The sequence below is a fragment of the Heterodontus francisci genome, chromosome 13, assembly GCF_036365525.1.
Source record: "Heterodontus francisci isolate sHetFra1 chromosome 13, sHetFra1.hap1, whole genome shotgun sequence".
Classification (NCBI taxonomy): Eukaryota; Metazoa; Chordata; class Chondrichthyes; order Heterodontiformes; family Heterodontidae; genus Heterodontus; species Heterodontus francisci.
This window is the reverse complement of record NC_090383.1, coordinates 80,450,780-80,465,573: the sequence shown is the minus strand read 5'-3', so window position 1 is coordinate 80,465,573 and position 14,794 is coordinate 80,450,780. Positions and strand designations below refer to the sequence as shown.

At 39.6% G+C, this 14,794-nt stretch overlaps 1 protein-coding gene across 6 annotated transcripts in view; it reads left to right on the top strand.

Moving 5' to 3' along the window:
* Positions 1-14,794, top strand: part of esrrga (estrogen-related receptor gamma a) — a 264,814-nt gene that overhangs the window by 209,986 nt on the left and 40,034 nt on the right. For all 6 annotated transcript variants that reach the window (XM_068045051.1, XM_068045045.1, XM_068045050.1 and 3 more), the window contains 2 exons: positions 7,251-7,361; positions 9,707-9,868. In XM_068045051.1, the coding sequence (XP_067901152.1) occupies positions 7,251-7,361; positions 9,707-9,868 (273 nt within the window). The remainder of the gene's footprint in view (positions 1-7,250; positions 7,362-9,706; positions 9,869-14,794) is intronic.

Sequence of the window (14,794 nt, the reverse complement as noted above, 5' to 3'; positions counted from 1 at the left end):
AAAATCGGATAATTCCAATGTACACTGTACTTGGCAAACTTTATGATGATTTTAACTGTCTTTTGTGCAGCTATCTGTTTGAACTTAAACTCATTCTTATTCATTCAACATTGATCCCCTGCCCTGAAATTTCTTCTTTCTAATGTTGCTAGTTAATTAGGGAAACTTTAATAAAATTACTTTGTTTTCGTGTTTTAAAAATTGAATTTTCTCATATGTAAAACTAATAGTATAGCTATACTACACCTTTTATATTGAGACTTTTACAACACAAGTGCCAATACTGTATGTACGGTTAGTAATCCAGGAGCTTTATGCATCACCCCAGAAGCAATATAACTGCTGTTAGTGTATCATTTAACTTTTGTACAACTTTTTTTCAAGCTTTGTGTTAAAAAGGGCAAACATTCTATTTTCTACCAAGTGAAAAATGAAGCTCTTGTGTCAACATATCTAGTCGGTAGACAATTCAGCAATATAAAATATGGCTAAGTGCCCTCCCAGCTCTGTCACCCTAAGCTCCAATGGGATTCAAGTGGATAGTGTAACTCTGGCTCGCAGCTCACATCACTGCTCAAACTCTCATGGTAATATGTTAGCAAGTTCCATGTAATAGCAGTTTAGAACAACAAAACAGAGACCCTTCTATAAAGAATACTCAAAAATACCTGTATAAAAATGATGTGGAAAGCATTTGAGATGACAGTTGGTTTAAGATAAAACAGTGTTTTAGTTTAAATTAATGATGGTCTGAAATTCTTTATATATCATTTTCTATCCTGACCCAGTGAAAAAACATGTACATGGTTAATTCCTGTGCACTACACATTTTTATGGTTGTAGTCTGTATTTCCTTTACAGACATATGGTGTAGCACCATCAAATTGATATTCTGTGAAATTAGAATGCAATATTTAAAAACTACAATGTGAATCAAGTTTAGAACATAAACACAATTTTTAATAACTTCACCTCCAACTATGTGAGAGGCAATGGTAGGACTTGGATGCTTTATTGTCCAAAGTAAATTGTTGGCTTTATCTTTACATATTCTGTTTCAACATAGCACACATTTTAAATTTGAAACATTTCAATATATGATACTAAATGTTATCAAGTATCCGTTCTTAATAAAAAGTGCATTGCTACCTATGCTTGGATAGACAAAGTAGGAAAAAGTTTTATATTTTTGTGGGTGAGGGATATTTCATGTATTGATTATGATGCTATATTCTTAAAAATGCATGATATAATTTGAAATAAAAAGATAAGTGAACATAGAAGCAGAAAAAAGAAAGTTGCAAATTTACATGTTACTATATATTTAAAAAAAGACATATTTTCAGATAGGCAGCAAGATGGTCACAATCCACTAAGAATATATATCAGGTGAAAAGGGTTTTGTAAGGCGGGAGGGCAGACATATGGTGGTTCTAATGCTGTTGCAGCTAAGCCCTGAGATACAGAGGCAAGCTGCTTCAACTATCCATAGATTTTCTCCCAAAGGGAATTAGTGAGCCCCTGGGGAACAGGGAGGAAGAAAAGGGGAGAGAGAAGAGGTTGGGTTTGCTAAATAGTGCTATTTGAATAACATGAAAATCAAAATGCAAAACACATTTGTTTGTTGTTGCTTAATTCCATCTGCAACAAAACAATACGCAAAGTGGGGCATTAGCTGAGCACGGACTAGAATCTGGTGGTGCTTGTTGATTGTAAATTGGAGTAGATGCCTTGCAGATTCCATGTGACCTATGAAATTAAAAACCAGCCTTGTAACAATTTTATTGTCATCTGTGTGCCTCCTGTAAAATGGACAATTTAAAATATAAACCAGGTCTGGTTTTGCACTCTGCAATATCAGATAAAAAGAACTATCTGAGAGCATTTAAGCAAAGATGCAAAAAAACCTGTCTTTTTCCTTTTTTTCTATATGGAACTTATTGTTAATTTGGAATTTTTGACAGAAGAGTACAGTGTTCATCATACTTTGTTAATGAAAAGTGGAGATTCGTTATAGTAAAACTTGAGAGTCAAAGGAATTTTTGCAAGCATTAGAATGATGATGGGAGCACATGGTAAAACCCTGATAGAAATTTACATTTGCAATGGAGTATCTTTTATACCAGTTAAAAAAAAATGATTCAAACACTTAATGTAAGCTTCTTAAAGCTTTTGAGGATGATTATGAATTTATAAGTGCAACATGCACAGCCAGGTCTACCCCAGTAACATCAACAGTTAACTTCTTGTTCTCCTTCTCAGGTGCTTTATGAATTGATTGTTTTCTACAAATGCTTTATTCCATTAAGCATTGAATTCCAGCTCCATTTTATCAAGATTTTCCAGTACAAATCAGTACATCTAGTAGAATGTTAAAGATCTAATAATCCTCCCCACCTGAAAGTAGCTTTTATGCTCAACCAGGTTTGCTTGTACACTCTGAAAAGTAATTCTACTAATGCTAATTGAACACTTCACTGGTGTGCTGAAGTTAACATTTCAGGCAGTGCATTTTGAACTGGTCAAAACATATCCCTAAGTGTATCCCCAAATGCTTTGCCGAAGTCAAAAATTATCCCCTGTGTCTTTTTTTATATATAAAAGTTGAGCAAGCAAAACAAGACCCTTATTAGTAACAACAGAACAGGCCAGACAGAATAGTGGCTGTGTTGATAGATACAGTTAACTTATAAATACTTGAACTGAGCTGTTTTATTCATTCTAATAACTTTAATAATATCACTTAACTCTTATGGTAAATGGACTTCTTTGACTTCTTTAAATGTAGAAGTTTTTGATGTGTTGCATTTAATTTTACCAATTCAAAACTGTTGGCCTGAGTTAATCAGTAGAACTGAATACCAAAAATAAAATTAAGGGTAGGGAGATTCTTTTCAGCATTGATTCCAGGGATTTAGTTAGGGAGAGCTGCAACATAGCACCTGGTATTGCAGACTGTGGGAGAGCAAGAAAAGAAATAAAGATTGAGGATCAAAGGGGAGGCACACTGGTGCGGATTGCAAGCTGCTAAGTTGCTTTGCTCTTCAGGTCACTGAAGCTGGAAAGGAGCTAACCCTAGTAGGTGGCATCCAACAGTGCTTTATTATTTGTTTATGCCAACAGTCATACAAATTTTTGACCAATTGAATGCAATGTATGACTGTTTGCCTTGTTTCTAACTCGTGATGAAATAGTAATCAAAACATTGGCGATGCAAACCAACTTGTACCCGTATGGAATGTAAGTGTAAAAATTTTCGGTAACAATAATAGTAGACAAACACTTAATGCAGTCGTGTAACACTCTTCTGTCAGATGGTTCAGCTGATTCAGTTAATTCTCAAAATAGCAAACAAGGAATGACATATGAATGCATTATGAGATTGTCCACTAATATTGCCAACAGTACATTCTAACTCACAATGATTAAAACCTCTGTATGTAACTTACATTGTACTGTATTGCTTACATGAAACTAACCATTTGACCTTATCAGAAAGGATCCTCACAATTAAGTGAAAGACATTTTATACTTTATAGATGAGTGATGGGATAAAGAGGTATGCCCTTCACTGAGGGCAGAGGGTTAACCATTACTTTTCAAAACAGTAACACTACGTGTTAGTAGTAAAAGTAGGTCAGTGCATTCAAAGCATTAAATCACCTGTTTAGTCCAGTAGATTTAACACAGACTTATTCAAATGATCATCAGTCTACTCAAGTTGTGCATAGAGCCAAATTCACCCAGCAGCTCCAACAATAACCATCACAGACCTCAGAGGGTTAGTGAATGAACAGAGCTATAGCTTAATGATGTTACATAGACTGACAGATCTACAGCCATGTAGATGCTTTAGGGAAAGAATGTGTACAAGGTCTGGATATCCTAATTACAGCTGTAGTATTAGTAATATGATCTCACTATAAATAAAAACCTATGAATCATTCAGTTCTGAGGGTATACACAGATGCAGATACTTTTTTGTAGGATAAGGTATCACTTAATTTTAAATTGATGGTATTAAAAGGCCTGAAGGGTCTTACAGTTCTCTTAATTTGCCTTCTAAATTGTTTGTCCATCCTTCTCACTAAGTACTAAAAGACATGATGGTTTATCAAATAAAATGATTCTTTATATATATAAAAAAACTGAGAATAATGGTAAAATGTGATTTTCTTATTGTTCTTTTAGTCAACATACTTTCAGTAAACAGTTTTCAAATGTCAATTATGTAGCACATTCCTCTCCTGACATTTTTAAGCAACTTTGTTTTGAGTGTAGTTCAGTAATAGGAGGGTCCCAGTTAAATTTAGAGCCTTTAACATTAAACATTAAACCACATTTCAGTACGTAAAAAAGTATTTAAATGAAATCTTGACACTGTAATGAAGATAATAAATGCAGTTAGTTAATCCCTTCTGTTGTATAGCAGAAATAAGAGGTCAGTACTACAGTACTATGGTTTGGAATAGGACAATTTAGGGTAGCATTGTTCCGGTAAAAGTTCAGACATTATGGCCTAGAAATTCAATAGCATGTGCTAATTGGACACATAAGCCTCCAATATGGTGGGCAAGAAGCATGCGCTCCCTTCAAGGCTGCATTTTGGAGTGAGTTTCTCTGTAGTCATTCAGAGCTGTTAAAGCAATGAATAACTTAAGTAAATAAGGCTCCTATTCTTGATGGAGGATCCTCATCTGATTTTGGTGTGCCAATTTTAGTGTGATCTGGAAGCCCTATCAACATTGGCCCCCAGTGCAAAGGTGGCAGCCATCTGAGCTTCCATAGCAGATGTGACAGATATGAATGGAGCTGACCACTCAGACCATGTTGGATAGAATGTCATGCAGAGTGTGTAGGATCAGATAGAATAAGGTAGAATAAGGGTATGATATGATAAGGTGTGAAACCCACTGCATTGCCAGCTGCCACAGCCATGACCCTGCCCCTTCCCATGATGGTCATAAAGTTGGTTGTGGGGGGCACTTTATTTCAGTGGGGGCAGTTGAGGCTTTGGGGGTGTCCCTCCGTGGGGCACGGGGTGCCTGGTCAGGAGGCCCTCCCCACCCAGCTCTCAAGACCTGGCAGCTTTCTGTGGGCCCTAAGGCGCCCACTGGCCACTGGTAAAATGCCAGCAGTGGTGGGAGGAGACCCTTAAGTGACTGTTAATTGGCCACTTAAGGGCCTTGATTGGTCTGGCGCAGGTGGTTTCTTGCCACCGCCCCTCGTAAAATTGCAGTGGGGGCGGGTAGGGCACCCCCACTGCCTTCCACTCAATTTTACGAACAACACCTCCCCCCCCCCTCCCCCCGCCACCAGCCTGCACCTGCGGGGGGGCGTAAAATTCCAGCCCAGGTGCCCAGGTGTGGCGCAGGAAAAGGACCTTGCCATGGGAAGTCCATTCCAGCACTGCTACTGAGCACCTGACCTCAGTCTTTCCATATGACCTCTTTACATTCAAATTCGTACTTCTCCAGTTTACAGGCACAACAATTCAGTACTATAGCACGAGATTTTTGTCGCGGAGAACTGAAAAAAATGAGATCTGAATAGACCAGGATGAACCATTTTGGTGTTTTCTCACTTCAGTATATTACTTGCTTTGAAGCTTGAGTGTGACAGTCTTGGCACATGCAGTATCATATGCATTAACCTACTTGCTTGGTAATTGCCTTTTGTTTTCAGCTTTGTAAATGGTTTGCTTTCTCCTGTGCTTCTCCCAATTGATACAAGTGTGCAGAGACACAAATAATCAGGTTATTAATGTGCACAGCTTTGTGGTGCCTTCCTCTTGCTCCGAGCGTCTGCCAGGATAACAAAAGACCTGTACATGTTGCATTCGGGCACATTTCCACCACACCGAATCGCCAGCCTATGAGGTCTCATTCAGGTTAATGCAACAGCAGTCAGGCGTCTGTGATGAAGCTGTATTCCTGTTCCTGCCAAAGTAATTTCTGAGCAAAAATAAAAGGTTCAAGGCTTGTCAGCATTAGCAGCTAGATAGCTGCTTAGACCTAATGAGAAATTGGACATTGCTAGACTCTGAGCTATCTTGCCAGAGTCATTTTTCCTGCTTGCCTTTTGTCGGAACGACAGAAAGAGATGTTGTTCAATTAAAACCTCTGACCTGTTGTGGGCTCTTGGAGGCAGCCCATTTCATGCTGGTGATGTGAGTGATTGGCAAAATTTAGACAGTTTTGAACCATGCAACATTTTTCAAAGTTGCCTGTTATATTCAAAGCAACAAAAAAAATCATTGACACTTCCTGTTAGCTGGTTTCCGTGGTGACACACATTCCCAGGAGAAATTTGATATAATTAAGTTAGGCTTCTTTTGATGTCAATAAATTAAAAGGATAGATTGTCCTTAAGGCAGTGATCCCACTTGGATTTACTATAAACCACAATTTCATGTTTCTTTTTTAACAGTCATAGGAGTGCTACAAATAAAATTGACTTAAAAATTATACTTCTGCTTCCTCGCCCTAAATATTCATGCATATTATACTGTCTATTGATACAAAAGTTTGTACTTTATTGGGAAAGTAATTGAAGATTGGCAAGGATATATACCCTTACATTGGGCATCTATTTAAAATTTAATTTAACATGGAAGCTGTTATCACTGTAACATTTCTTCCTCCTGATATGGCAGAAACACCTTAATGATTTATATTTTATAATATTTTTATTTAAAGTATGTAAATGACATGATTTAGTTTCGAAGTATGACCAATAGAAACTGCTTTTCATCAATGTGCTTCCCATGTTTTTGATGAGGATATCCTTTCAAAAGCCTTCTTGCTATCACATTAATCTGTATTTCATCTCTTCATAAAACAGACATCTACCTGGAACTTTGATTACTAATTGAAGTATTTTCTAGTCGATGGGGAGGCATATGGAAATGTAATACCATGTGCATTATTTTGTCGTTAAAATGTTTTGTTGGATTTGTTTCATATATGCTCGCAATGCATTGAATAAGATGCTTCTTACTGATAACACAATTTAAAATCTGTTTTAATCTGTATTTTAGAGGTACAAATGCACAAGTATTTATTGAATATTGTCAAGTTAATAGTTCTATAAAACTATTTTTTAAATTTTAAACAGCATGCCAATCCAGTAGTCCATTAAGAAAAATAATTTGGTATTAATTCAAGTCGTTCATCATAGTGAGCCATCGATTTGGTAATGAGCATTTGTATTTTCAGTGCCCTTTAAAAGCTGTTTTTCTTCTTTTCCAGGTGTTCGCTTAGATAGAGTACGTGGAGGACGGCAGAAATATAAGCGCAGGATAGATGCAGAGAACAGCCCTTACTTGAACCCTCAGCTGGTTCAACCAGCCAAAAAGCCATGTGAGGACAAAGAATTAATTTATATTATATTTTACAGGAGGTCCATTAGCATATAAAGCTTCAGCACATTAATTTACAATCCAATGAAACAATGTCATGTCTTATCTATTTCAGTATACTCACCCGACACACACAACCAGTTAAAGAGTTTGCAAACAGATGGGAGTGATGATAGGACAGAGCTAATCCAGTCTCCATTTTATAAATCACCAGAGTTTATTTTTCATCAAGGGTAGCATGGTGTATTTTGTGAAAAATGATGTACAGCCATGTGGAAATATTTTGAATAGTCCATATATTTTTCTTCTCTACGCAGTTCATTTAAAGAGACAGTGCTTTTCACAGCAGTGTTGCTGCAAATGTATCTTCTCTTGAATTGCAATTTGGTCAGTGAAAGATACATATGATATAGATTTTGTTTCATTTTGTGCTTTCCCAAAAATTCTGAATCCCATTAAAATAGTAATTTTGTTTATATTTCTGTCCCATGACTGTGATTTGAAGTGAGGATTATTAAACAATGTGGAACATTGACAGTATTAAACACATCTGTGGTATGTTTTCTCTGAGCCTCTAAGCTAACCATAGTGTTAAACTCAAAACACTAGAATGAAGATTACAAATCCTGCATAAGCTGGATATTGTCTTTTTAAATCTTTAAGCTTTTATGATGAGACTTTGCCATCAAGAGAGTACATGTTAAATTTTAGGTGCTATTTCTCTCCCTTCTCTTTTATTTGACTGGTAAAAAGATAGTAAAATAAAATGGTATAAAAATCATCAATGTTGCATTGCAAAACTGATTGAATAACGAGATTACTTCTTTCATGTTGACTACATTTCTTTTTATTGGCAAATACTTCCAATCACACACATTGTATGAGCCCATATTAATAATTCTTTTGGCCACAAGAAATGTACTATAATTTTAATGCTGGATTTGTGTGCCTTTTGAGCACAGTTGTGCGTAGCCATGGACAAGGCAGTAGCTGTTTGTATTTTCCAGCATATTTCTTCTATTAAATAATAAATAATTAAGTATAGCTGAAAGCAATTCATGGAATTTCAGATGTTAATCGGACTAGAGCTCACACTTTTACAAGGATGGGCACTGTGTGTAATATACCATATTGCTGAAACATTGCACTCATTTACATTTTTGTAAATTTCATTATATTAATATTTTGCAATGAAGCCTTGTCTATCAAAATCCAATTTTTGATATAGATATCCAAATAACAGAACATGTTTAGTACTTTTTCTGAGGTCCTTAAGTGGTTAGAAGGTAAATCCTTACAATGTTTTTAATTTGCCCCTTAACTTAAAATTGAATTACTTTACTTCATCTTAAAAATTTAAATATTAAGTTAATAAAAGTGATGTATAATGCATTCACCTTTTACTTCACTAGAGGTGATATCATCTTAAGTTCCCCTATATAGAAAAAAAAATCAGAGAAACCAGTAATGGAATTTCTTTCTAACCATATGCATTCTAAAATGTTTTCTGACAATAAATAAATATTGCAGCCATGGTGCAGAGCACATTATGATTTCCTGTGCCATTGTAGTATTTTAAAAATCTGGGATCATTTTCCTATCTTTCACTAATCCAGACTCGAAATGAATTGTAATGTCTGTCTGTCACAACACTTGACTGAACACCTCAACTGGTTGTAAAGTACACAGTCCCATATAGACCTGATGATCAGGGATGTCTGTCATCATATTTAACCTGGTATTCTTGATATTTGAGCCACACATACAATCCCCCTTCCCCCCTTGTTAAAATTGCTAGGTGATGTGTTTAAAGCTTATTTTAAAAAAGGTTTGCTTGAAAGGATGTAAATTTCTTTGCACTTATTTGGTTTTACTAAATTCTGAATTTATTGTTTTTTTCTTTACAATCCTTTCTATTCCACCATACATCCAAGCATTAATATGACTGCATTGTTCTGTGTGCCATTTATTTTGGATAGTCTTACCACTTGCCAATCATTACTCATTATCTAAGAGCTGTTGTGTTAATTTTCTGCTGTTTATTTAATTAGCAGCTTTTTAAAAAAAAATTATAAAATACATGGTCAATTTTCTACTTGTGTCAGGAAGTGCAGCATGTCTTGTACCTTAGATATAGTCTAAGAGATTTTCTGGATCCTAATTGATTATTTGTGCATAACAAAGCCATTCTGATGAAAATTGGGTTGTATTGATTCTAATTAAGGCAACATTAAATAAGATTTACCAAGAGATACAGCTTGCAGCTACTCAATTCCCTGAGTGATGAGGCTGTCTAAACTGATGCAAACATTTCTTGCTTTCTCTTGCCTGGGCCTTCTATTCTAGTCAACAAGATTGTCTCGCATTTGCTTGTGGCTGAGCCAGAGAAGATCTATGCCATGCCTGATCCCACCATTCCAGAGAGTGACATCAAAGCCCTCACTACACTGTGCGATCTGGCAGATCGAGAGCTGGTGGTCATCATTGGATGGGCAAAGCATATTCCAGGTACAAAAAGAAACCCAAAAAAATGTTGTCGAGCATGTCGCAAAACAAATTGCACTTTTGTGTTCGGTGCTGAACTTTCAACAGCTGAATACTACAAAAAATAACTTTGTTAGCTGCTTTTTTTCCCCAGTGAAACCTACCAGCTTTCCCTTTATTATCACATTACCCAACTAAATGAGCAGGACTAGTTAACCTGTTTATGATTTTATCAAGATTTATTTTGATGATGTTCATTTGTATTGTTTGCTGCATGCCCATCATCTTCGGAGGTGGAAGGATGCCAACATATTCATTTGTGGGATGCACTTGGTATCTCATTACCGACTACTTTTAGTTCTGGTTGAGCTGAGGAAAACTGTGTTTGTTGGTAGTGGGAATGGGATCTTGCAGCAAAGGTGAGTTCAGTGCCATTCCCCACACAAACTTACCATTTCATCATCACTACCGTCGCATTCATCGATTTGTGTTAAGTAAAACACATTGGCATGTTGGTGCACCCAATCTTTTATAGTTAAGCTCCCTGGCTTTGAAACGCTTGTGTGTAAATTTACAACTGTGAAAACCTATCTTCTGAAACTTGACGGGGACAGTAGGAGATGCAAATTTCACAGAGTTATACTAATTACCATTGTTATTTGTAATGAAGGAAGACTTGCAGTTTCATTAACCCTTTGCAGACCTGTGGCAATATTTCTGTATAAAAAAAATCTGGTTAGTTTATCCATTTAACCAGTTTTGTGACTATTGTGAACATCATGAACCTCCATCAATTTCCAAAAGTCTTTTAACATAATCGCATTGCAGCAAAAACATTTCTAACATGCAGCGCCTGCAATTTCTAAAAATAAATCTTACCATATATTAGGACAAAAAAATTCTGTCATAATTGACAACAAAATTCAAATTTCCCCTAACTCTCCACCTCTGATTTTCTTCAATTTTGGTCCCAGCTACTTCTGTAGGAAAAAAAACACAGTTGGTAGAGATCACTGAATTAAGTCAAAAAACACCAGAAGCACTAAGTCACTGAGATGAGCACAAAGAATGATCAAGATAGAGAAAGAGAGAAAAGAAAGAAAAAAGAACAGAGTAAGTGGGAGTTAGGGGGAACAGCAAAACACAAATTTCTTCATGTCGCCATGTACACTGGATAGGTCTATGTTGGACACGTGAGCCGCAGCAGCAAAGAAGCCTCCCTGTCCCAATATGTTTGCCATCCAGATGCACAAAGCTCTACACAACTGGGCTGAATTTTACCAGCCCCTCAATGCTGCGGGTTGTGGCCCCTCGGTGTGGCCCCCCCCCCCACCCCGCTGCCAGGTGGCGAGCCATTCATCTCCATTTTAAAATGAGCCCTAATGATATTCAAATTAAATTGACTGCAGGCAGTGGTCATCCCACTGCAATATTACAGCTGCCATTCGTGCTCCGTTCACCTTCGGAACTCTGCACGGAGCTCCAGGCGAGAACCTGGTGGGGAGGGGGGAGCAATAGAATTTCCAGGGCGGGGGGTTGGAGGAGCGGGGAAAACAATTGGCACAGTGGCACAGTGGTTAGCACCACAGCCTCACAGCTCCAGCAACCCGGGTTTAGATCTGGGTACTGCCTGTGCGGAGTTTGCAAGTTCTCCCTGTGACTGCGTGGGTTTCTGCTGGGTGCTCCGGTTTCCTCCCACAGCCAAAGACTTGCAGGTTGATACGTAAATTGGCCATTGTAAACTGCCCCTAGTGTAGGTAGGTGGTAAGAGAATGGTGGGGATGTAGTAGGGAATATGGGATTAATGTAGGATTAGTATAAATGGGTGGTCGATGGTCGACACAGACTCGGTGGGCCGAAGGGCCTGTTTCAGTGCTGTATCTCTAAATAAATAAGTTGGATGTGGGGATGGTGGGAAGGGGTTGAAGGGCAAAAGATTGAAGGTTAGGAGGGAAAGTTCGAGTCTTTGTAAAATCAATGGGGATGGTCATTTCTAGCAATGAGTTGGGGAAGGGCCTCCATCTCCTAATTATTTATTAAAAACATAATAAGTGCAATACATCTTTAAAATTTAAATATGTGTTAAGGACTTAAAGCCCTTTAAAAATGGCACCGGCACCAGCGCGGTGGCACCAGACACCATTGCCAGGGACGCGGCAGCCGGCCCCTCTATTTAAATGAGCCCCCGCACATAATATCGTGGGGGCTCAGGGACGTGCATCTGCATGGGATGCACCTCGTTTTTAGAGCACGGCGGCGCACTCCTAAAATTCAGCCCAACTAACACTAATAGTCCAACCTCAGTCTTCCAGGCCCAAACCCTTTCCATAAGTGCTCTGAGCACCCTTGCCTGATCCAACAGATAAGCAAAGCTCTTGAGATGCAACTGCAAGATACCGATGAATAAAAAAACGTTATCAGCTCAGTGCAGATAAAATATGCAAGCACCGTTCTCCACCTCATAAATTACTAATCAGCTATGCCATCATTGCTCTATTAGTATTATCTAAAGAATACTGTGGATTGAGAATAGGTTCCAGAGTGTCCATGTTTGATCGGGCAGCAGGTCTTGGGGCAGCATATTGCCGGCGGTGGCCAATTAACAGGCCGTTGCCAGGGGCTTGCCCCCAAGAGCTGCTGGCCCAATCAGAGGACTGGTAACTCAGCAGCCTCAGCAGTGCCACCACTAGTGGTGGCCATTGCTGAGGCTGCTGTTCCAGGGAGAGGGCCTCTCAATGGTGCGGAACACTCGAAGAGAGCAGGTAGGATGGGGGGTGAAGCCTGGGCCTGGGAGTCAAGCCTCGGGGATCGGGGGCAGGGGAAATCACGAAGCAGTAGCAGCGCTGTTGCTGCGAGGCTGGCCATTGTCGCCGGGGGCCCTTCAATGGACCATGGAGTGTCCCTAAAGGAGGCACTCCCACCTCCGGAGCCCACTGGGAGGCCACCAGATTTCACTGGGTGGTGTCCCCATGCGGCGGCGAGCCCTCCCAATGTGAGCAAAATGCCTGGGAAGGTGGAAAGTGGCCCTCAATTGGCCAAGCCGCCAATTTTCCTGCCTTTGGCAATATGTTATGATGGTGGGAAGACGTCGGGCTCCCCTCCCAACACAATCCCTCACCATTGTGCCTGCTTTCACACCTCGCAGGCTGTTGCCAATGGGCCGGGAAAATTCCAGCCACAGTGTCAGTTTCCAGATGTAGGCTGACAATACCCAGCTCTACCTCACAACCACCTTTCTCAACCCTCCACTGTTTCTAAGTTGTCAGACTGCTTGTCCGACATCCAGTATTGGATGAGCAGAAATTTCCTCTGAGTAAATATTGGGAAGATCAAAATCAGTGTCTTTAGTCCCAGCCACAAATTCAATTCCTTAGTCATTGACTTCATCCCTTCCCCGGCAACAGTCTGGGGCTGAACCAGACTGTTCACAATTTTGGTGTTGTACTTGACCCGAAGATGAGCTTTTGACAACATATTTGCACTATCACGAATACTACCTATTTTCCACTTCTGTAACATTGCCTAACTTTGTCCCTGTCTCAGCTCATCCGCTGCTGAAACCATCATCTATGTATTTGTTACTGCTAGACTTGACTATTCTGATGCACTACTACCCACATTCTACTCTCTGTAAACTTCAGATCATCCAAAACTTGGCTGCCCACATTCTAACTCACACAAAGTCCCGTTCACCCATCACCCCTGTGCTCGCTGACCTACATTTACTCCTTGTTGAGCAACACCTCGATTTTTAAAATAATCATCCTTGTTTTTGAATCCCTCACCTCCCTCAGCTAGATTTGGTGGTGACGGCAGGGCTCCCAGCACCGGGCCAAAAAGGCGGGGGGAGCCCGCCTCGGCCTTTTCAATTCCCTCCAGCGCTATCTCCGTCGTTCAGGCACTTTAAAGATGGGGAGCCTGCCTCCAAGAGCTACCAGCCAATCACAGGGCCGGCAGTTCAGCAATATTGGCACCGGGAGCAGTGGCCACTGCTGGTGCTGCAGAGGCCTTGGACCCAGGCCCAGCACTACAGGATTGTCAGATTACTTCAAGTCAAGGCCTTGTTCCTTTAAATAACCTTTTTGAAATGTTTTATGCTTTTGTGCCCTGCCAGCACATCATAACAGTGTTCTTAGCTGGCTAAATCGAGTTGCTTTGCAACATCACGTGCAAATTATCAAGTACTGTGGAATTATAGATGGTTTGCTTGGCTGCAGAGAATCATATCTTAGAGAACCAATCCAGGGATCAAACCTTCTCTCAAATGGTATCACCTTTCCCTTGTTTCACTTTGGTAGAAATACATGGCAAGGATACCCAGTTTTCCTGACAATTATAGTACCTTCCCAAATAACTTCCTCCTTTATGGTACAATGGCGAAATTTAAATATTCAACTATAATACAATTAAAATATAACAAAAGAACAAAGAACAGTACAGCACAGGAACAGGCCATTCAGCCCTCCAAGCCTGCGCCGATCTTGATGCCTGCCTAAACTTCTGCACTTCCGGGGCCCATATCCCTCTATTCCCTTCCTATTCATGTATTTGTCAAGATGTCTCTTAAACGTCGCTATCGTATCTGCTTCCACCACCTCCCCTGGCAGCATGTTCCAGGCACTCACCACCCTCTGTGTAAAAAACTTGCCTCGCACATCCCCTCTAAACTTTGCCCCTTGCACCTTAAACCTATGTCCCCTAGTAACTGACTCTTCCACCCTGGGAAAAAGCTTCTGACTATCCACTCTGTCCATGCCGCTCATAACTTTGTAAACCTCTATCATGTCGCCCCTCCACCTCCGTCATTCCAGTGAAAACAATTCAAGTTTTTCCAACCTCTCCTCATAGCTAATGCCCTCCAGACCAGGCAACATCCTGGTAAACCTCCTCTGTACCCTCTCCAAAGCCTCCACGTCCTTCTGGTAGTGTGGCGAATGGAATTTAATCCTG